Source organism: Acartia tonsa, chromosome 4 (assembly GCF_053477335.1).
Source record: "Acartia tonsa isolate MP-2025a chromosome 4, ASM5347733v1, whole genome shotgun sequence".
Lineage (NCBI taxonomy): Eukaryota > Metazoa > Arthropoda > Copepoda > Calanoida > Acartiidae > Acartia > Acartia tonsa.
In genome coordinates, this window is record NC_137263.1 from 49,000 (window position 1) to 72,518 (window position 23,519).

Sequence of the window (23,519 nt, forward strand, 5' to 3'; positions counted from 1 at the left end):
ACCTTAATCGGTCAGGGGGGGGGGGGGCATTCAACGCCTCCCCCCTATTATCTCAGTTCCTATTAGAGCTAGAGGGCTAAAAAAAAGTCCCCTGTTTGTTAATAAATTTCCGACCTTAAGTGAAACGAAGTCAATTTTCGCTTCCTTCACCCTTTTATTTAACAACCTTTGTTTTAGGTCCTTTTTCACTTAAAAATTTCAAACGGCTATAATTTTCTTGTTTTTGAAGATAGAAGAACAATTTTTTCACAGAAAATATTTATCTTTATGTAAATTTTATATTAGAAATATCAAAACATAAATTTCAGTGGCCGCAGCTGTACTTTGCAGCTGCCAGCCGCCGCAGTCGTCGGTCGGCGGGAAAACGGCGGCGGATCTTTATGAAATTTTAATACGTTATGTAGACATGTAAGAAAAGCTTAAGTTTAAAATTTGAAGTCTCTAAGTCAAAAATTGCGGCCACAGGAGCCTTTTAAAGATTTCTGGAGACCTGGAGGATCAGGACCTGCAGGATGATACCTGGAACCTGAAATTGACTTGAACACCTGTATTTTATATAAGGATTTTCTACTAGAGGATAATTTAGTATTTTAGTAAGATAAAATGCTTTGTTTAAGTCAAAAAAATATTTTTGCTCTTTACCTGGATCACCCTGCCAGGTTTGCTGGCATCCTGCGCCCGCCAGGATGGAGATATTCAAAAAATTCCAACTCTAAGTTATGTGTTATACCTATACTTAAAAAGTCACGCAGTTTGGGCTCTTATCTTTCACACACAGAAAATGAGATAGAAAAAACCGGATGGGGGGGCCCCCCCCCCCCGACTGTTAAGGGTTAAGTAATGATGATATCAGTAAGAATATTCCACTATCAAATTAATAGAAGCGCATCTACTTTATAACAGCTTTTTTGAAAGGGACAGAGAAGGGCAAGAAAAATAGCCTAAAACCATCCCAAGTCTTAAATCTGAAAATGAAATAGCATAAAAACAACACAGGACAAATTAAGAGAACCCAATTGGTTCAGTACTTATTGAGATCTTAAGCTTCAGACAATAAACCTTTCTTCTCCGCTATTACATATTAAATATGAGTTTAAATTGAATTTTCAACCACTAATTCTAATCTACAGAAGAGGTAATTTTGTGTATTATTATTGAGGATGTACATTATATCATTTATTGTCTTATCCCTTTAGATCCCTGGATATTTCTACTGTTAATTTCCTATAACTGTGATATATTTCAGAAGAATTGCACAATGAAACAGTTTGACCCACTTTGGGTTAACATAATATGTTTACTTTTATACCAAGGTTTGTTTCATTTGAGTAGCAAAGTTACTTTATGACTACATTTGTCTGATGTGTACACTGTACAGGTTTTAGTACCAACAATCAGTTTTAAACTACAGCTAAATAGGAAAAAAATAGTTGACCTTAAAAGATATTGCCCTTGTTGAGTTAATGGGGGGTGATGGGGTGAAAATGTCCTATTTGCATCTTCTAGTTTTGTATATAACAGTTATGACTATAAAAAGGTTGAGCTGATTTTTTGGTTCCCTATCCCTATCATTTAACAACCTTTTACACAAAAAGAGAAATAGATCTATGTGTAGTTTCAATTTTTCATATAGAAAATCCTACTAACATTTTGACCTTATGATAATATTTAGTGTCCTGCCAAGAGTATCTGCATTATTATGGAACAGTTACAGTAAAAGCAGGTATTATTCATTTGTGTATCTAAAGGAGTAGTTGCACGAAATGCCTTTGAACTTAAAATCAGTGAACCACATAATTTTCCTGGTTAATGGTTTAAACTATGTTTCTAAGAATTTCAAGGCATATTTTATATTTTTATATTTTATAAGGCATATATTTGTAAAAATTTCAATTTTCTAACATTTTAAAGATATAAAAACTGAAAATCATTCTCTTGTGACCTATGCAAATTAAACATTCATTATATTTTCTTGTAAACCACCAACTAAAACTTAGTTTTTCTTTTATTTGTCTTACTACTAACCCATGATTAACATATTATACAATAATGTTTACAACTTCAAGGACCTCAACACATTAAATGCACTTCATGCAACTTGTAAACACAGTAGTTCATTCATTTAAAGAATTGACATGTTTAGGTGAAATCACCACATTCGAATGTAAAGTTGATAATACTGATGAAAATCATTACTGGACTCTTGGTGAAAGGTAATCACATAGAATTCTCCATCTTCTCTGTAACTGAAATGTCAATCAGTAGATTCTTTTAAAAAAGAAATATTTTAATGTAGTAATGTTCATAGTACCCTCCTCCAAAATAGCTATAAACCTTCACAGGACCTAAGAGGAGCCACATTGCAAGTAGAACCTTTGATACAAAAATTTATCAGTGTACTTTTTCCCATACTTCAAAGAGCCTAAATATTAGTAAGACTATTCTAACTATTCTCACACACTATATAATTAACTTATAATAGGATAATACCAGTTGTACAGGATAGCAAGCCTATTCTACAATATATAGTCAATCAAAGTAAAAAACCACATTTGCTCTAATACCCCCCTCTCCCGAAATTAATCAGTCACAGATGGACAGTAATATAATGCAGTTTCTGGAAGTTGTACGCTGTCATATACAATGTTTGAAGGATGACACAAACAAACTTCAGATCTCAGTTTTTGCAATGTGATTTACTTATTTTATCTATAAGATAAAAGCAATGTTTGAAAGATTTTGTCATGTACTATAATATAAAGATGATTTTTTTTTAAATTGTGAAAACTGAGATCTAAAATTTGTGACACCCTACCAACATTGCATATGATGGCATACAACTTTGAAAAACAGCATTTTATTACTCTTCATATAGTCACAGACTCATAGACATCCTGTTACTCTCTCTCATCATTTTCTTATCTCTGATCATTAAACATCTATTCGCTTTTTTTGCTTTGCTATTTAATTACGAATCAACTTTTGAATGATACAATAGCAAAAATATTCTTCATATGATTAATTTTCCTAGGAAATATTCAGCAGAATTGAAGGAAAATGGGACAGAAAAGTTGATGATTATACAGTTCATATTCACTCTTCAAGACGATGGGCTGGAATTAAGGTCATTTTTGTTTGTTAGAAAAACAAAAACAAAATTATAATACATTTTATAAATGACTGTTTTATTAAAATAAAGTATTGATTAATTTAACCTATTTGATCTCAGCAGAAATTATTCATATTATATATTGATATCTTTTTTTTAACAGTAAAGCTACTATATAATTTAAAATGTCCATCTCTCTATCTGTAAAACATATTGTGGGGGAATTGTGATTTTCTCAGCTCCTATTCAAGATACACAGCTGTAACATCTTGTCAACAATCACATCATTGATTATAATCAACTATAAAACATCCATGGTCGTCTGACTGCTTTTGGAGAGCTTTTGGGCTTTTTTTTATATTTTTCACATATTTCCCCATGTCTCTGTGTTTTTGTACAATTTTCAAACATTTTTGAATAAAAGTAACAAATTTAATTCCACTTTATTCTAAAGGATTTTTATTTAAAGATTTAATTCAAATATTTTCCAATATCTTTGGTGTTTCTGGTTTGATTTTTAAAGTTTTTGTGGATAATAGTATAAAAATTAAAAGTTTTCATTATTCTGAGCATCAAGATGGTAATATACTTTGACTATAGTCTGTCATTTATCATACAAAGTATAAATATTTATGTTGTAGAAATAAATGAGAAAGGTTTTGTGATTTTTATCTCAAATAGATTTATTACTAATTTCAACAAATGCTCTTTAAATCTCCTTGTAATCTTAGCATTCAAGATTTTTTGGTGCTTTACTACTTATGGATGTTGTCATCCTTGTTTTATGTTTGCACACAAGAAAATTATTAGAATAAGATTTTCATCAAATTATAATTAAAACTTTAGTAGAAGAATTTTAGAATACCAATTGACCAAATTATAAGGTCATTGTTTTAACAACAACAAATTTTATATGACACTATAAAAATTTTAAAAGTTGAAGTTATACTCAAAGGTGTTTCTTTTGATATAATTCTGAATCAAATACATAGCCAAACATCCTTAAGAAACCAACACTTTCATTGCACAACTTTTATCTGGAAGTCATAACTTTGCATTGTTATGAGTTGCATTCTTTTCATTTGTAGATAAGATGAAGTGCCAATATTTAAAATATCTTTTTTTAGATGCTGGAAAGATGAGAATTTTGATTTGATACAGATCTCTGTCCTAGAGCAGGTTTAATCAATATTTTTTTCTTTAAATGTTACTTAATATTTCCTAACTATGGATATTGTCAATCATGTTAGCAACAGATACTTTATCTTTTATAAAAAGACCTTAATGTATATACAGGGTTGGGCACATAAATCTAATTTGTAAACAAATGAACATAAAATCGTCAATTTGACTGTTAGATTATTCAATAAAATCCCTGCCAGCCTCAATTACCGCCCCTACCTGCCCCCTGAACCTCCCGCAGGCCCTGGTGTAGTGGGGCTTACTTGAGACACTTACAAAATAAGCAGAATGACATTTTCGATATCCTAAACGAGTGGTTGGATTTTTATGAAATTAGTAGCATTTTAAAGCATTTATTTTTCTCTTTTGATTTTACTTTCATTTGCATTTTTAAGCCCACAAATGACGGATCTCGAGTTAAAATTATGAAACATTAGTACTTTTTATGTTCTGTGAAATTGTATGATATTATCATGTGAGCTCTGGAAATTTTCCAAGAAATCAAGATACATATTTATCTGCGCATAAATATGTACATTTGACCTTTTCTTAGTCTACGCGTGTAGGTTTTTAGGAGATATCTAACTTTTGTACTTTTATTAGAAAGGCTCCAGATATCCAGGGATGGCATCCTCAATGCATCACGAAGATTTCCCCGGCACAACTGAACGTGACTATTTGGGAAACTCAGCATACACTCCGGCCTGCTTAAATGTCATGTGCAGACCTACGTGTATCCCTAGCCATCCCTGTATGATCAGAAACGCCCTCCAATACTCTGTAATTTTCCTATATGTATATATGTATCCATTAATTTGTGTAAACTATATTTGTCTATTAAAAATATATCAGTTCCGCAGAAACAGTTGTTAGTAGAGTATCAACTCCAATTTTTATGCAGCTATTACTAGCTGCCATTAATTATCCAGAAACTTATAAATCCCCTGTGGGTACTCGTGAATAGTTTTGTTCTTTGCGTATCGGAGACGTTCAACAACGGGAACGAGTCGCTTCGCTCTTGTATTCTCTCAGCCGCAACGTTACCAACTCAACGAGTAGCGCCGTCACACCGCTCGAGGCGGGCTATCTTGGTTTTTAAAAAGACAACAAGAACGTCCGATCCGGTACAGCGAAACTGGTGCCAGCTGTGTTTGGATCAACAGGAGATTTACGTGGAAATTACCCCGAGGAACTACGGTAATTTCGGACGATTGTGTGCAACCAGACAGTTTGTATGAGAACTGAGGCCAGAAAGGACGAGAAATACTGTGTTTGGAGACCAGTGTGGGACCATTCTGACGCTTGGAGCACCAACTTGGTAAAGTTTTCTTTAAATTTTGAAGAACTTTCGTTAAGTTTCCACGATGGCGCAAGCTGCCGACCTCGAACAGTTGAATTTGAATCGTGCGATTCACCAGGCTCAACTGGAAGGAGCGCCGAATGAGCAGGCTCAGCTCATTGCGTTAGGCAATACGTGGTTGGAAAACCAGCGCAGGAAGCTTAACAAACAGAATTTCCCTCGTTTTTGTAACTGCGCAGGAGAGGACTGGGACGGCCACAAGACGAGGATGGAGAACGCGTTTAAAATTGCTCGCCACCATTCATTGGATCAGGAGGGCAGGAAAGGCCAATACATCCAGAGTCTCGAAGGGGAAGCGTTCCAGATGGCCAGAGAAGTCGCCGACAACCAAGATTCGATCAGCTACGACCAAGTCATGGAGAGGCTGGACGCTATCTTTTTAGCACCTTCGGATTCAGACATCAACAAGGATGCGTATAAGCAGTTGTCGCAGGGCAAGAACGAGATTCCCCAGACTTACCTTGCTAAGAAAGAGCAGATGTGGTTGAAAGCCTATTCCCCGGACAACCGAGACCCTCAACAGTTCCGAAAAGAGGTAACTCTTGGTCTACGCCATCGAGAGGTACGGAAAAGAGTTTTTTGCCAGTTACCTGGAATCACCAGCATGGCCGTCTTACGCGCAACCATCATGAATGAAATTGCCACGCAACGTCAGCTCATTCACCATGGAGATGCTGAGGATACTTCCATGGATGGCCTCGCCACGTCCAACCGTGTTGTCTATCGTAATGATGGCACGGAGGACATGGAGGTCAACGCTGTCGGAGATGGGAACAGTAGCGTCAAGTGCTACAATTGTAACCAGAATGGCCATTACTCGCATAATTGTCCTAAGAAGAAGCAGCAAGCGAGTAAAGGTACGGGCGGTGCCACCAAAGACAAGCCGAAAGGTAACTGTCGGCGGTGTGGCACGCCTGGCCATTGGCAGAAGACGTGTACTATCCCGGAGGACAGGCTGGCGAACGTGCGCAAGCGGAACCAGGAGAAGAACGCCAGCGGCAATGGACGCGGCAGGCAGCAGCAAGACCGTGCCCGCAACGCCGTGCGAGAGATGCGTGCCAACGATCCTGGAGACAACGACAGTGGCGTAGGTGATGATGACCAAGCGCAATATTACGGACAACGAGGCGCCCGGGCCATGGTTAAGATCAGCCTGCGTGCAAATGGACGGACTGTGCGGACCTACGGTCTCATCGATACCGGTAATAAATTGCACGAAGGAGTCGCCGTAAATGAGGAGTTAGCCCGGAAGTTACAGCTGCCGATCGTTCCTTGCGATTTAACAGTAGGAACAGCGGCGAATGGCGGAGATATGGACGTCATCGGCCGTGTTTACAACATCAGCGTCATCTTGGGAGATGACTGTCCTAGCTACATCAGAGAAGCCTTGGTTATACCTGAGCTTCGCACCCCCATCAACCTTGGGTGCAAGTGGGTTGAGGAGATCCGAGGAGTCCTGGATTATTCATCACCGGTGCAGGCGGCGTTAGTCGTGAAGCAGACGAGAGTCCCGCTTGTACAGTCCATCGACTCCGAGGCGCCAAGTGCCTCAGAAGACAAAGAGCGGTCTGAAAAACCGCCGGGGGAGCACTCGCCCCCCAACCCTCAGATAAGTGTTTCATTACGAGCCTTCGAGGAGTTGAACGCAGAAATAAGTAGCTATAGTAGTGCCTTAAATGTTTGTAAACCCACTGTTAAAGACTTATGTAAAGCTGAAGATAATTTTGCTAATGGTAATGTGCACCATTCACGAGATTTTTTAGAACTTAAACCAGATTCCGTCGAGTCATATGTTGCGCAACTTTCTTTTAAGCACAAAGCAAAAGTAGATTTTGAGCGCAAAAACGTTTGGACTCGCAATGTCAAGGGACCGCTTCGTAATTCCCAAGGGCCGGCCGTTCGTTTGAGAACCGTCGCGTTAGGTAAACGGCCGCGTCCTGTCCGTTTGTCCGTCCGTTGAATTTTCTTCCTAGTCGAGAACTCCGACCGCAAATGACTGTCATGGTAGAAGAGACCGTTTTAGATGATAGTCCAGTGCGTGTGCTTGAAGGTGTATACAGAGCCCAGCAAAATGGAATTGTACGCATACCTGTTGTGAACCTTCAAGAGCAGCCGTGTGTCGCATCAGCCGGGTGCGTGTTTACCGCCAAGATTTGTGAGGATAGCAGTATGGTGATCAACACCGACAGTTTAGTGTTGAGAGAGCCCCACGAGTATATACAGTCTATGTCCAAGAGCAACAAGGGCGACCACAGCAAGCCTATGACGAAGGAGCAGATGGAGAACCCCACGTTCAAGGAAGTGTGGGAGGATCTGGAGATGGAGGACAACGAACTACTGAACGAGCACCCTGATGTCAAGAAGCAAGTCAAGGAGCTTATTTATGAATACAGAGACATATTCAGTCAAGAGGCCCCTGGGCACACAGACCTGGTAACCATGAAGTTGAGACTCAAGCCAGGAACAGAGCCCATTCGGCAGAGATATAGGGAATTGAACCCTAAGATGTTGAAGGATCTGGAGGCGCAGATGGCTGACTGGCTCAACCAAGGAGTGATCGAGCCAAGTTCATCACCATGGGCGAGCCCCCTTGTCCCTGTGCACAAGAAAGACGGGAAGATCAGATGGGCAGTGGACTTCCGCAGGTTGAACAGCTGCTTAGAGCAAGACAGCTACCCGCTGCCGAGGATACAGACTCTATTGGACCGTGCAGGAGGGCACCGTGTATATTCTACGCTAGATGCCACGGCTGCCTACTTCAACATCTCCATCGATCCAGCATCCAGGGAGCTGACGGCTTTTGCCACGCCAACGGGTTTGTGGCAATTCCGCCGCATGCCCTTCGGCATCAGCACAGCACAAGCGGTTTACAGCAGATTCATCAGCACCGCCATGAACCCGCTGGGGAGCGAGATAGCGCAATGCTATCTCGACGACGTCATATCATATAACCTGAGAGTTGCTGATCATGTGCCACAGATGCGACAGGTATTTGAGGCCCACCGCAAGGCTGGAATTAAGCTGAAGGCTAAGAAGAGCAAGTTATTCCAGAAGAAGATACAATACCTTGGCCACATGCTGAGCAAGGAAGGTATCGGGATGGTGCCTGAGTACGTGGAGCGCATCAGAAACTGGCCGCCGCCGAATACAGTAGCCTAATTGAATAGCGTCCTCGGCTTCTACGGGTACTACAGGACCTTCATACCTGAGTACGCCGACTTGACATGTGAAATGAACGCACAGAAGAAGGCCACAAAGCTAGAGTGGACCCCAGGGATGAACCAGCAGTTCCAGCAGTTGAAGGACAAGTTCCAGAATGCACCCATCCGAGCTGTGCCTGATTTTGAAGCTGATACTCCGTTTCAACTGACAACGGACTATTCAGGAAGAGCCATTAGTGCGATATTGAGTCAGGTTCAAGATGGCGCCGAGAGATTGATCGCCGCCATGGGATGCAAGACGACCGGAGCGGAGCAGAGATATCCCTCGTGGAAAGGGGAAGCCTCCGCAGTTATTTATGGCATCAGAAAGTTTCGGACGATCCTGAGCTTCAAGCCGTTCCAAATAAACACGGATAACAGCGCCCTCAAGCAGTTGAAGTCACTGAAGAAGAACACTGGCATGATGGCCAGGTGGACAGAGGAGTTGGCTGGATACGAATTCCGTGTGATTCATCGGCCGGGGAGACTCAACACCAATGCCGACGCGTTAAGCCGGCGTACAGACACTGATATGCCAGAGCCGACAGCCGAGGAAGAGGCTGAGCAGGAGGAGTATATCGGAGCTGTGGCAGACGAGCCCGCCGACGAACTCCCCCGCAGCACCGAACGGTATAGAGACAGAGTATACCGGCATCAGTTAGACGACCCAATTTTAGAGAAGGTTCGTAGATGGATTGGACACGACCGGCGTGCACCGGACAAGGCAACCTTACGTGGAGAGAGTAGGGACGTGCACCGGCTGGCCGAGATTTTTGACACTTTGAGGATCGCAGAAGATGGAGTTCTAGAGCAGGAGATACAGACCTTCACAGGGAAACGACGCAGGATAATGGTTCCGTTGTCCCTGAGAGAAGAGGTGTTCAATCATTCCCACAGAACGACCACTGGAGCGCACTTTGGCATGCACTCCACGATATCGAAGTTTTTGAGGAATTTCTACTATGTGGGACATCAAGCAGACATCCGCCTGAGGATCGCCGTCTGTCATGACTGCGTCCAGAAGAACATCAAGGCCAACATCAAGATAGGAGCGCACGTACCCATCCAAAACGGGTATCCACTGCAAACAATCTACATGGATGTGGTAGGCAAGTTCGACACAACACCAGAAGGATACAATTTTATCCTGACATTGCAGGACGGATGGTCGCGCTTTGTTCAAGCGTACCCCTTGAAACAGAAGACCGCTGATGAGGTCGCTACGACAATAATGGATAAGTTTATCTGCACCTTTGGATGCCCCCAAGCATTCCACAGCGATCAGGGGAAAGAGTTCTGCAACACCATCATGAAGATGCTCTTGCAGAAGCTCGGTGTCAAGCACGAGCTAGGCCCCGTGGCAAACCCCCAGAGCAACCTCATAGAAAGGTGGCACCGGACTATGGAAGAGACGCTGAGAACAGTGATTCGAGGACGGGAGACTTCATGGCCAGAATATCTACCTGGAGTTGTCCTGGCATACAACACAAGGATCCACAGCACCACCGGCGTGACCCCCTTTCTCGCCTTCCAGGGTAGAGAAGCTACTCTACCAGCGGATTTGATTTTGCGGTTACCAAACCCTGACGATGACAGGGATATTCCCACAGCAGTGAGAAATTTGTTGGATAGATACACGACCATGTATGAAGCCATGGCGAAGAGTCAAGAAAGCACCATTTGAAGAAATGCTTTGCAGTACCACAACGATCGCGAATTTAGAGTAGGCGAAAAGGTTTTCTATTTGGCACCCAACCATGGTAAAGCAAAGAAGAAGATGACCAAACATTGGAGTGGACCATACTTAATTACCGAGAAGTGTGCCGACGTTTTATATAGAATCCAGACAATACCAGTGGGAGAAAAGGAAGATTTGGTTGTCCATGTTGGTCGGTTAAAACCATATTACCCCCCAGCAATGACAGATGGAGATCCAACTTCTCCCCCAGAACCATTTGAAGAAGACGGAGATGAAGCAGGGGAGCAAATTCCCTTGAATCCAGAAAGACAGGCGAAGCCGCCTAATCCAAGAGTTGATTTCTCAAATGGGGATGACAGCGATGAAGAGGGAGGACCACCCAACACACCGGGAGGAGCACCGCCATCACCGCCCAACATTGACCCCCTCAACCTTCCCCTACCGGACACACCACCATCCAGATCACCGACGATGCAGCGCACACCGCGCAGAGAGCAGAGTGAGAAGAGAGGGAGGGAGAGAGATCGATCTTGCGAGCCGTCAGGTTCCGGCATCCAACAGAAAGATGCCAAGCGAACCCCCGATAGAGAGAGAAGCCCGAGAAGAGGCTCGCCCCCACAAACACCGCGCCGAGATAGAGAGCGCGAGCGAGCCACATACACATACCCTTCCACACCCCGGGTAGAGAAGCGCGCTCTAAGCGACAATGAGGAGCCGTACACGGACTCACCCGAAAAAGGGGAGAGGGCTAAATCCGGAGGCAAGAAACAGAGGAGTGGGACACTTTGGCAACAGCAAGTGGTGTTAGAAAGCACGGACGAGGAAATGGACCCGCCAGACCCGCCAGCAGTGGCGACACTTGCGCGGACAATCAGAATCCCCGTCAAACGCGGAGCAAAGTTGCCACACAAGGGCACGAGAGAAAGTGCGGGCCATGACATATACTGCCCCGCCCACACAATCCTTCCCCCTGGAAAGCAGACTTGCATCCCCCTTAAGCTACACACTCGTGTACCCCCCGGATATTTTCTCAAGTTGTTCGGCCATTCGGAAGGAGTAATTCTACTAGCAGGATTAGTGGACAGCGACTACACCGGCGAGATACAAGCAGTCTTTTGGAACCTCAGTACCGAAGCAGTGGAGTTCAACAAGAATCAACGAGTTTGTCAAGCGGTGATCCTAGAGATTCGCGAGGTGGAATTTTATCATGTCGATAATCTTCCTACCACTGATCGCGGTGCTAACGGCTTTGGTAGCACCAACTAGTGAGGCTTACTCACTCGACATTATTGATTGCACAAATCCATCTACCATCAAGAAATTCAACAAGGAAACAATATGCAGAGCAGAGGAACCTACAGAAGAAGTTCCAGTGAAGGAGCGCTACACTATTTTACAACGACCAACCCTGACCAAGGTATATGGATACTCCTGCGAAGTGAGGGTATCCTTATACCATTTTAAGTGCGGAGTTTGGGGCCATCTCAAGTTGCAACAGGTACCCCAAACGATGAGGCACGAGGAGATTACTGCAGAAAATTGCCGCCGCATGTCACTGGTCCAGGAATATCAAATTTCTGGCTACGGTGACCCTATCAAGGTAAAACTTAACCGGCCCACCTATGTTTCGGCAACCCTAGCCGGATCCCTGAAGATGGAAGATGACAAGATCACCTGCATTGGGCAGACCGTCCGCATGGGCGACACTATCCACTACAACACCCTGAAGCTAGCCGAGTACCAGATTCTACTTAAAGAAGAAACCTTCCTGGTTAGTAACAATAAGGTAGAGAGCGAAACAGACCATTTATCTCTACCGTGTCCGTATCATAAAGGGGAGTGCATCACCGGCGCCGCGACCTTCGTGTGGAACATCAACGACAGTTCCTGCACTCTACAGATGGTCAACACCATCAACCCCCTCACCACCATGGACACCTACTTAGTGGATCACCAGCAGCAAGTTTTACTCAATACTACAGGCGCAATGAAGCTAATGCATTGCCCCTTCAATGTCCTGACCACGGACCACGATGGAATCTACCTGGGCAAGACCAGCGAACTCAGCAGACTCGCCACCATCGACCCCGGACAGATAGATGTTAACCTTCAAGCTGCAGTACACTTAAATTATTTAGCTTACAGTATGCGCCAAACCTTCAGCCAACTAGATGTTACACTACGGAAGACCATATGCGAGACCCATTACTACGGAGAGGCAGACCAACCGGTCCTGCTACACGAGCAGACCTATGGACTCTTGAAGGGAGATCTCTTGATGACCTTCCAGTGCACCAAGAGGACCCAGAAGATCAAGGATGACGTCAACTGCTATCAAGATATACCTTTAGATCCTGGTGGCTATGCAGACGCCGCAACTAAACATTACAAGTTGCATTCTACAAGGGTAACGTGTTCTGCGACTTTCCCCCTAACAGTCTAAGGAAGGCTGGGTACAGCTGACCCCCGCCATCGTCAAGACTCAAGCCCCTATGGAGATGACCATCGACACCCCCCTAGTTAACTGGACGGATTACAGCCATGGAGGAATCTACACGGAAAGAGAGAGAGCTGAATGGTTACACACCCTAACCTTCCCCTCCTACAACGAAGCAAGCCTGAAGGAGATCACCTACGGACTCTGCATTGGAGATGGAAATTGTAACCAACTTTCTACCAACAATTTACCCCTGTACACCCTTGATAACCTAGTGCCCGACCTAGAACGCGAAATTGACTTATGGAGTAGCGTCAAGAGCTGGCTCCATGAATACGGCGATCTAATGGCATTCGCATGCCTGGTCATCCTAGGGCTAAAATTTATTACTGATATGATATGCATTACCCTCACATTTCTACGTGTAGGCCCTGGAGCCGCCATCGCCCTAGTTGCCCACCTTTACCTTTACAACAAGCATTCCTACCAGAAGCTTATACCAGAACTGAGAGGCGAGAACCTACCACAGCAGCAGAGACAACGTCACTATTACCAACGACATCGACCCCGAAGATACAGATGACAGAGATACAGCCTACCCTATTGGATCCTGCATCCTTGCCATCGTACAGCACTGCGACTAAATCACCTAGGATATCAACCTTAATACCATGACGGAATAATAGGTATAATTGGCCGTCTAGTCTATTGTCTTTGCCAATTTGAGCGTTATGTTATCTGGCATGTCTGTCTAGCCAGATAAAAAGGGGAGAAAATGTAGTGGGGCTTACTTGAGACACTTACAAAATAAGCAGAATGACATTTTCGATATCCTAAACGAGTGGACGGATTTTTATGAAATTAGTAGCATTTTAAAGCATTTATTTTTCTCTTTTGATTTTACTTTCATTTGCATTTTTAAGCCCACAAATGACGGATCTCGAGTTAAAATTATGAAACATTAGTACTTTTTATGTTCTGTGAAATTGTATGATATTATCATGTGAGCTCTGGAAATTTTCCAAGAAATCAAGATACATATTTATCTACTCATAAATATGTACATTTGACCTTTTCTTAGTCTACGCGTGTAGGTTTTTAGGAGATATCTAACTTTTGTACTTTTATTAGAAAGGCTCCAGATATCCAGGGACGGCATCCTCAATGCATCACGAAGATTTCCCCAGCACAACTGAACGTGACTATTTGGGAAACTCAGCATACACTCCGGCCTGCTTAAATGTCATGTGCAGACCTACGTGTATCCCTAGCCATCCCTGTATGATCAGAAACGCCCTCCAATACTCTGTAATTTTCCTATATGTATATATGTATCCATTAATTTGTGTAAACTATATTTGTCTATTAAAAATATATCAGTTCCGCAGAAACAGTTGTTAGTAGAGTATCAACTCCAATTTTTATGCAGCTATTACTAGCTGCCATTAATTATCCAGAAACTTATAAATCCCCTGTGGGTACTCGTGAATAGTTTTGTTCTTTGCGTATCGGAGACGTTCAACAACGGGAATGAGTCGCTTCGCTCTTGTATTCTCTCAGCCGCAACGTTACCAACTCAACGAGTAGCGCCGTCACACCGCTCGAGGCGGGCTATCTTGGTTTTTAAAAAGACAACAAGAACGTCCGATCTGGTACACCTGGTAATCATGTCCCTGTACAAGATGGCGATTTTCTCCTTCATAGTGGCAATGAGGGATATCTTTTTAGTATCAGCATGTCTATTGGATCATGCTTTAAAGTAGCCCTGGGCTCAATAGTCCAATGGATTAAGATCTGGGCTGCTGGGAGGCCACATTTCCTTAGGTACATGAGTAACTGCAGGATCCAAATTACCATCTTTCAAGCTACCCTTTGACACGGTGGCTCTTATTTGGGGCACAGTTGAGCTAGAACGACGTTTTATATCTTTTGGAATTGGCAAGAAAATTTAGCTAGTTTTGTCGCAACCCATAGTCTAAAACGAGATTCAAGGTTCCATATGGGCCTCTGAAGACAAGAACCGTGAAATTTTCAAGATTTTGTCCTTTTTGACATCTCACAATCTGCCACATGTCAATTGGCTGGAGTACTACGGCCAAGCTAGTTGGGATTGGGAGCTCTAGTCATTACTAGTACCTAACTTGAGTATCTAACAGTACCTTCAGCAAGTTTCATGAGCAACGGGCGCAGTCCGAATAAACCTTGTTGAACATAATCACGGCTAGCTTGGAGTATACGTCCTACATTGTTCAAAGATTTTTATGGGTTAAAAGGTTAATTTACCTAAGCTTTTCATAGTGGGGTCAAACGTCCTGATCGGTCAAGTAGTCTTGGCGCTATGGCCGTTTAAAAAAAAGTCCGGATTTATGTGCCCCACCCTGTACATGTAAAAGATATGTACAATGTCTGAAGTGTGTGAGTGTATTTATAAAATGGATACTTTTTATCTAAATTTTTTTGGCTTCCTTTTTTTTGCTTATTTACTTGTTATGGCATCATTGCAAAATTTGATCACTTTTTATCAATTATAAAAAACCACTGTAAGATCAGCTTTTAAATCATAAGTGTGTGCTTTATGAAGAGGGTAGAATAGCTATTAATTGCATCATATTATAAACATCTCTCTGTGAATATTAAAATGTACAATTATAAGATTTAAACCAATTTTGATAGCCACCAGATTCCAAAGTTATAGGCTAAAAAAACTGTTTTTAATATTTTGATTGTAAATTTTTATATTCATAGAAAACTGGATATATCACGATACAATGCATGATTTTTCAGTGTGGTTGAGAACAGGTTCCCATCCACTTGATATTTACCCTTAATGATCCGAATGCCCTCCTCCCCCCCTTCTGGTTTTTTCTAATTTTCTGTGTGTAAAAGAAAGAGAGCTATAACTGAGTGACTTTTTAAATATGGGTATGATATCTTTTTTTAACTTAAACAAAGCATTTTATCTTACCAAATTACTAAAATATCCTCTAGTAGTACATCCTCATATGAAATACAGGTGTTCTAGTCAATTTCAGGTTCCAGGAATTCATTATCAAACAGATGACTTTTTCAAATTTTTTTAGCCCTCTAGCTCTTATAGGAGTTGAGATAATAAGAGGGGGGGGGGCGTTGAATGCCCCCCCTTCTCCCTGACCAATAAAGGTGCAGCTAGGGTCACCAACAGTTAAGGGTTAATCGGTTTCACAGCCATACTAGAAATAAAAATTTAGACTTCACCTGGGTTAACACTTGATGATGGCTTAGTGTATGCTGGACAAATTCTGAATGGTAAACCTCATGGCTATGGACAAATAATCAAAAGTTCTGGAGAAAAGTACCCTGTGGTTTTTAAAAACGGAGTGGTAACAGGTATATTTACTACTATTTTTAAGTTTTACATATATTAGCTCAGATTAGCTCCCCAGAGTTGCATAGCTATGATAAGGTTTCTTGTAGAAACTAGGTGCCGGTAGTTAGTACATGTCAAGTGGAATTTAATAAATATAAATTTTGATGGACCATGTCCTAATAATTCTTGGTTCACTAAAAGAATTTGGATGGAGTTGTCTCATAATGTAGAATTATCTCCCTCCCCCCCCCCCCTCCAACCAATTAATTTTAAGTTTTTAATGTTAATCTTTAATTCAAAATGAATAATTGAATTTTATTATAAATAATTTTTAAGTAAAACTTTATTACAAATGCATAATGTATTTACAGATATTGTTGATAAATAGATAATACAATATCAAAATTTAAAATAAAAAATTTTAACATTAAACAATGCTCTTAATGTGTTTTATTTTATTTTTTATATTTTATGGCGTTATCCTCTTAGAAATTTTTTTTTCAATTTTTTTCAATTTTGTACCCCCCCCCCCACCCCCTCCCCCCAACTTCGACGAACAACTATTTTAGGTTAGGTTAGGTTTTAGGCTAGGGAGCCGAGCGCTGTGGCTAGGCAGGCAAGGGGGCTGAGCGCTGCGGCTAGGCAGGCAAGGGGGCCGAGCGCTGCAGCTAGGCAGGCTAGGGAGCTGAGCGCTGCTGCCAGAGTTCATAGTTCGCTATCAGGGGGGGGTGGGGTACTCAAATTTTCAATACTGAAAAAAAAATTTCTAAGAGGATAATACCTATTTTATAGTTAAAACAATTATATTTTAGATAATGAAGTTTTTAGTTTTTTGACTGAATCTTCTGATGTTGAAAACAAAGGTTTTTTAAAATTTTTTCTCTAAGATATCTACTTGTATTTTTTAAATTTGTCATCAAAATAATTTTTCTTTGAAACTAAACCTATTATAGATACAGATATAGAAGAATATGACTATGGAGAAAGTATGATTAGGTATGACAATATTGAATTTATCTAAAAAGACAATTATGATCAAGTACATTTAATCAATTGATTTTTCAGAGATGTCAGTTATAGATGGACTGGTGGAATCATTGGATATAGATTTAAGATTCATCCAGATAGATATAGGTAACAAAATAAATTGAAGTGAAAAGCAAATTAATATTTTCTGTAATACAAAAAAATATATGAATTTACTTTATTAAAATAAGTAAAAACATAAATTGCAAAATAATAGGTACCAATAGATCTTGCCATTTTTTTTGCTGGTTGAATGCCACTACCTTTGCAATATTCAACCTAATTTTCTGTTTTTAAACAATAAAGTCATAAAAATTTTGATTGCAAATGTTGTAATTATACACAAGTGGGAATTCATAAATAACAGCATCCTAGGATGCAAGTAAATATTACAATGTTTAAGTCAACCTCCAGATCAAGGTGGCATATATTTGATGGTAGCAGTGTTTAGCAACTTTATTGGACACCATGGATTCTTTGAAAAATTTCCCTGCAATAATTTTCCTTTCAGTATAAGAATAAAAAGATTACAGCTTTGATATATTTAATATGTAATATGTTGTAAATAAAAAAATGGGTAACATTGCATGGATCTTAAGGGATATGGCACTGAATGATATATTGTTATACAACCTCAATTATTGTAAACAAAATTACTCCTTCTATAGATTATTAGTGAAAAGGTTTGGACACTTAAACCAATTAAATTCCATTAATGTACTCAAAAGGTTTTGTGCCAACAAATAAAATAACTTGGTTATGGAACTTGGATGAGCCCTGTGATTTACAGTCCAATGTACCATCCTTGGACTGTTTGAGTGTGGATGCACATAAGATGATTTTAAATCCATGATTTACCTTTGACTCCAAATCTTTTAATATTTACAATATTTATGATGAACATGAAAGTCAAAATAAGACAAAAAAGCAGGTTAGGTGAAGGTAGTCTAAAAATAAAAGTAAAATTCGATCACCAAAAGTAATTTTAAAATTTTCTACTATGGGAAGGTGCTAATTCAATTTAAGGAAAGCATGTTCAGAACTCACCATAAGGTCCCAGTACATCCTGTGTTAACCGTTTCTGCTGGGTTTTTTTCTAACCTAACACGCCTTCTGGTGGGATGTGTATGTCATATTTTTTATATTTTAGATTTACTGCTGAAGATAAAGAATTAGTCAGAAGACAAATGGAAATAGTGGAGTCACAACTTCCAGAAGGTTTTATATCTGATAAAATATTTACAAAAACAATTATGAAAACTTTGAAGGGTATAGAAAGCTAATACTGATCTTGTAGCATCCATGTGTAGAAGCCTTAGCTTAACTCAATAATCATATTCATGTAAATTTTTGTAATCATGTCATTCTGTTTAATTTTTAACACCCATATTTCTCAGTAAATATTAGTGATTAAGGATGCTTCATAGAATAAAATTGGGGAAAATTAAAATTTGACGTTAAAGAAATATACAGAAATAACCATGGGCAATTTCTATTCTGTTTCCTAAAGCACTGTTATATAGTATATGTAAATTTATATATAACATTTTTACTTTGCCTAAATATTTTTGTCACTTGATACATGATTTAAAATGAAATTTTCTCACTACAGGGAAGAATAATAAAGAATTATATTGTAAAATGTATAGGTATTCATAATGTCTAATAAATCAGCCCAGTAATACAATTTTCATTAATATAGCAATATATTTTTAAGGAAAAAAAACTACAAAAAAATCCTAAGATCACTTTGTCAATAGGAAAGTTGAAATTTTATTAATTAGTTAGCCCAAACATAATATATCATGCACACTTCACTTTTAATAAATATTGCATTTCATGTATGATTTTGTCAATTTTATATGCTGAAATATCATTTTATCCAAAAATAATATTTGGCTTTAAAGGGTTAACTAAAAAAAAGTCAATAAAAGAACAATGCAATGTAACAGATTTGTTTTAAACACAAGAAACAATAATGTATTTTTAACTGTATTGTTTTGAAGTTGAATAAACTGACTGAAGCATATTTGTAAATACGTTTTCATTCTTTTCATGTTATGCAATTATCATTTTATTGTGACATCTATTGATTATATTGTATTCCTTTTTTCAAGCAATTCTATTTGTTACATTTTGGAGATAAGCATAACTATTTGTTAATTTTTGGTAATTTGTGATCTGCTAGTTACAATTTAAAAAAGAAACTTCAATGGTTATTTTTACTGAAAACTGTATTTATTTACTAAAGAATTTAATGGACCCAATAGACAGGCAAAACATTTTTCTATAAGGTCTACAAATCTCATTTATTATTTGGGCTTTTTGTGATGTAAATAAGAGTTTATAATAGATATTTGTTTGATTATTGAAGCTTAGGCATTAATTGTCACATTCACAAATTATATTTTTTGGCCTTGAAATGACATATGTTCATAAAAATCTTATCAAATATTATTTTTATGCTTAGAATAGGGCTGTAAATTAATTATAATAAAACCATAGGAGAATGATAAACACTTTAAATAGAAATTAATTCCTAAAAAGCCGAATTGTAAAGAGTAGGAGTTATCTAATTAACAAAACTGGTTTATTTTACTAAGGTCTAGAAGAAATTACAAATATTATTATCATCACTAATTCATCTTACCTATTACTTTAGGATGCATGAGATTTATTGATCTAGACCTGAATTCAGAATTAAATCTAGAACAAAAATTAGAAGTTACAAACTGGATGAGACATTTATGCTGGGCAACTATAGGTAATTCTCATGTAGTTAGACATGCTGAAAATAAATAAATCATGAAAAATTAACTAGTTTTATAGTTTAAAAAAATTAACACTAAACAGTCTTATCCAAATATTAACCTTAATTGGGGGGGGGGGGGGGGGGAAATTGCTTATTCTTTGTTAAGAACCAGAAATTTTTTGACTAACTTTAACAAAATATGATAACAAATTTTATTATCAAATATATGTGCATAGATAAAATCAATATTAAAAGCCCAGACTTGTATATAGGGGCTTCAGAGCAGAATGATTAAAAGTGTAAATTTGTTTTGCCATTTTCAGGATCTAAAGTAAAAAGAGGTTTACCTACATTAAATCTTGGTGATGCACAATGCTTTGAAAACAATGGTAATTCTTATGTTTCATTTAATGTTAAATAACAAGTATCTTATTTTCCTTTAAAAATTATCTAAGATATTATATCTTATTACTCAATGTATTGATATTTGATCAAACTGAATTTAATTACATTATGCCTTTACAACTTCTAATTCAGTCAAACATCAATCTTTCAAACAGAATTTTGATTTTATTATTGGAAACTAGGGTAAAGAGGGGGAATTTCAGTCATTTTTTTCATCTTCCTAAAAAAATACTTCTAAAAACTTTTTTCAAAATATTATTGTTGCAAATGAAAGCTATGGCAATGAGCTTGATGCCTGTCTTGGTCCCATTAAGATCTTGCTACTAGAAATTGGTCAAAAAATCGTCTAAAGAGCGGTGGTTGGCATGGTCATTTGACTTTGGGGAGATGGTACAACCCCTGAAAACAATTTTTATCAACATTTTAAACTATAAATGGAAAGCTTAGGTCATAAGCTTTCTAACGGCTTTTAATTCTTAACAATGTAGCAATATTTGTTTGTTTCTCAATTAAGATCTCCCTAACCACTGATTTAAATGACCGTTTGACCACTCCTTGTCCGATTTTGTAATTTTGCCGTTTTTAAGCTGTTAGCCGCTGAATCTTAAAAACAACAAAATTTTTGATCTAGTCTTTTATTGTGATAAGAAACACATAAAAATATTAATTGGTGCTGCCGACTGCCGTTTTACTGCCATAACCCCCAAAAATGGCAGTTTCCATTATTTGCTGGTTTTTGCTGATGGCCAGAAAAAGTAAATTTTTTGTTATGAAAAAAAAGTACCACCTAAAAAATATGGTAATCCTAGCTTTAAAATTGGTCGCTCTAAAGCTGTTTTAATATTTTTCAGCTGGTCTCTTAAAAGCAGCTAAGGAGCGGTCAGGCTGCTATGCCTACAAAAAGTAATTTTCTCTAAAAATGCACATGAACCACCAGAAAAAAATATGTCTCTATCTGTTACAGGAGCCGAGATAGAGGGGGGGCTAAATTAGCCCCCCCCAATCAATTAAGGTGCAAATTGGTGCCCGACCTGTAAGGGTTAAATAGGAATATTTCAAACCTTGCAGTGGTCAGGATTATGCATAAGTTGCTGGCAACCAGGAAAGTTAAACATTAGTGGCTCCAGAAATATTTTTTGTTATGCTTGATTCAGGAATCTTGTAATATTGCCAGGAAACAGGAAGCATTTGTTACCAGCAATATTTTACCATGAACTGCAGTAGATCCATAAATTTTATTAAAATTTTCGGAAAAAAATCTTCTAACAGAAACTTATTAACATAATCCAAGTTGGTATCAATACATGTAAAATAACATTTTCAAATACAAAAAGATCTTAAATATATATCTTTTTTCACAGGCTGAATTTTTAAAATTGGTCTGTCAGTTTTTCCAAAGTAAGTAAGTTCTATCTAATGGCAAGGTTTGAAACAAACAGAACATTTCTCTATACTAAAACATCTCACGTTTTTTCTTTGTCAAATATGTTATAGGTTTTTTAAAATTCCTAACCCCTGCGGGGGGCTTATTTGTATATTCATATCTTAACCTAATCGGACCTGTGTAGAAATACCTAGACAAATAATGTTGAAACTCAAAAAAAAAATGTAATAGACACTCCTGCATTTTACTATCAAAATGTCCATTCCGATGTTTGTCCAAAAAATACTACATTTGTCCACTCCAACATTTGTCCCACTCATGGGTTTGTCCAACTCAAACGTTTAGGACTTCTGCATTTGTTCACTCTGACGTTTGGAAATCCTACATTTGCAAACTGTTTCCACTGTAGATTTGTAAAGAAATTGAACTTATTAAAACTAATAGAATAATAGTAGTTTATGAAAAAAAGTTTTATAACAAAATATATTATTAGGAACAACAATTCTTCATGAGATTGCCCATCTATTTGGTCTTATACATGAACAAAACAGGTTATTAAAAGCAAAAAAATAACCATTTATTAGGGGAGAGGTAGTGCAGGGGAGGGGGGGATGGAGGCAGCAGAAAATATGAAATGTGTGGTCCAAAATTTCAAATAACATCTTTGCAAGTGTATAACAGTTTTATTAACCCTAAGGGAAATAACTAATGTCTTAGATAAATTAAGAAAAATAGATACTTTAATATTGAGGTAGAATTTAATTAGCCATTTAAGAATTGAACTATTATTATTTCTGAATACTTCCAAGGTGTAGCAATCATTTGGGACATATTTTGTAAAGCTACGATCCAAAATTGTCTATTCTAAAAATATATTTTACAATGCATATTAAAGCTGTGACAATAAGCTTTTAATTTAAAACAGCATATTTTTATGAATAATTTGGAAAATATTTTGAATTAGAATAGTTTAAAATTGGAAAGAGATAGAATTTGTGATTGAAATATAATGATTTCAATTTTCAAATATTATCTATTTTTAGACCTGACCGTGATCAGTATGTTGAAATAATACATGAATTAGTTATAAAAAATTCAACAATGTCAGTAAAAAATGAAACTCAGGGAGAGACACACCAGGTAAGTTTATTATATCAGTTTCAGACTTGAGATTAAAAATTTGTATTGTTTTAAGATATATCTTAGAACTAGTTGATTTTATTATTTTATCTATTTGAAAACATTTGTTTAAGTTTTTAGTTCATAATGAACAAAAATTGTTCTTAGATTTTTTTATATTTTTTGAATTATTTTGGCAACATCATATTGGGTATAATAAGTGTCATACCTACAGGTCATTCTTGTTATTAATGAAATAAAATTATATCTTTTTAGACCCCGTATGATTACTTCTCAGTAACCCATTATCCTGAGACAAAAGGGTGCTATGATGACAATGTGTGTATAAAAGTAAATGAGCCCTTCAAAACATATTTCAATGAAAGTGGATTGCTGAAAGAATATCCAGTAAGTTTGTATTTAAATATTTGTACTTTTGTAATGTTACTTTTATTAGTTGAAATATATTTTGTTTAAAATATTTACAAATCTGAGAGTAA

At 38.3% G+C, this 23,519-nt stretch overlaps 1 protein-coding gene across 1 annotated transcript in view; it reads left to right on the plus strand.

Annotated features, from left to right (window-relative positions):
- LOC145318111 (uncharacterized) overlaps positions 1–23,519 on the plus strand; it is a 36,369-nt gene that overhangs the window by 12,572 nt on the left and 278 nt on the right. Inside the window, exons 2-16 of the mRNA XM_080159461.1 lie at positions 1,247–1,313; positions 1,673–1,723; positions 2,144–2,213; positions 3,032–3,124; positions 4,237–4,288; positions 16,215–16,353; positions 17,146–17,196; positions 17,287–17,329; positions 17,399–17,467; positions 18,510–18,577; positions 20,022–20,123; positions 20,435–20,500; positions 22,394–22,451; positions 22,944–23,040; positions 23,296–23,427. Of these exons, the coding sequence (XP_080015587.1) occupies positions 1,247–1,313; positions 1,673–1,723; positions 2,144–2,213; positions 3,032–3,124; positions 4,237–4,288; positions 16,215–16,353; positions 17,146–17,196; positions 17,287–17,329; positions 17,399–17,467; positions 18,510–18,577; positions 20,022–20,123; positions 20,435–20,500; positions 22,394–22,451; positions 22,944–23,040; positions 23,296–23,427 (1,158 nt within the window). The remainder of the gene's footprint in view (positions 1–1,246; positions 1,314–1,672; positions 1,724–2,143; positions 2,214–3,031; positions 3,125–4,236; positions 4,289–16,214; positions 16,354–17,145; positions 17,197–17,286; positions 17,330–17,398; positions 17,468–18,509; positions 18,578–20,021; positions 20,124–20,434; positions 20,501–22,393; positions 22,452–22,943; positions 23,041–23,295; positions 23,428–23,519) is intronic.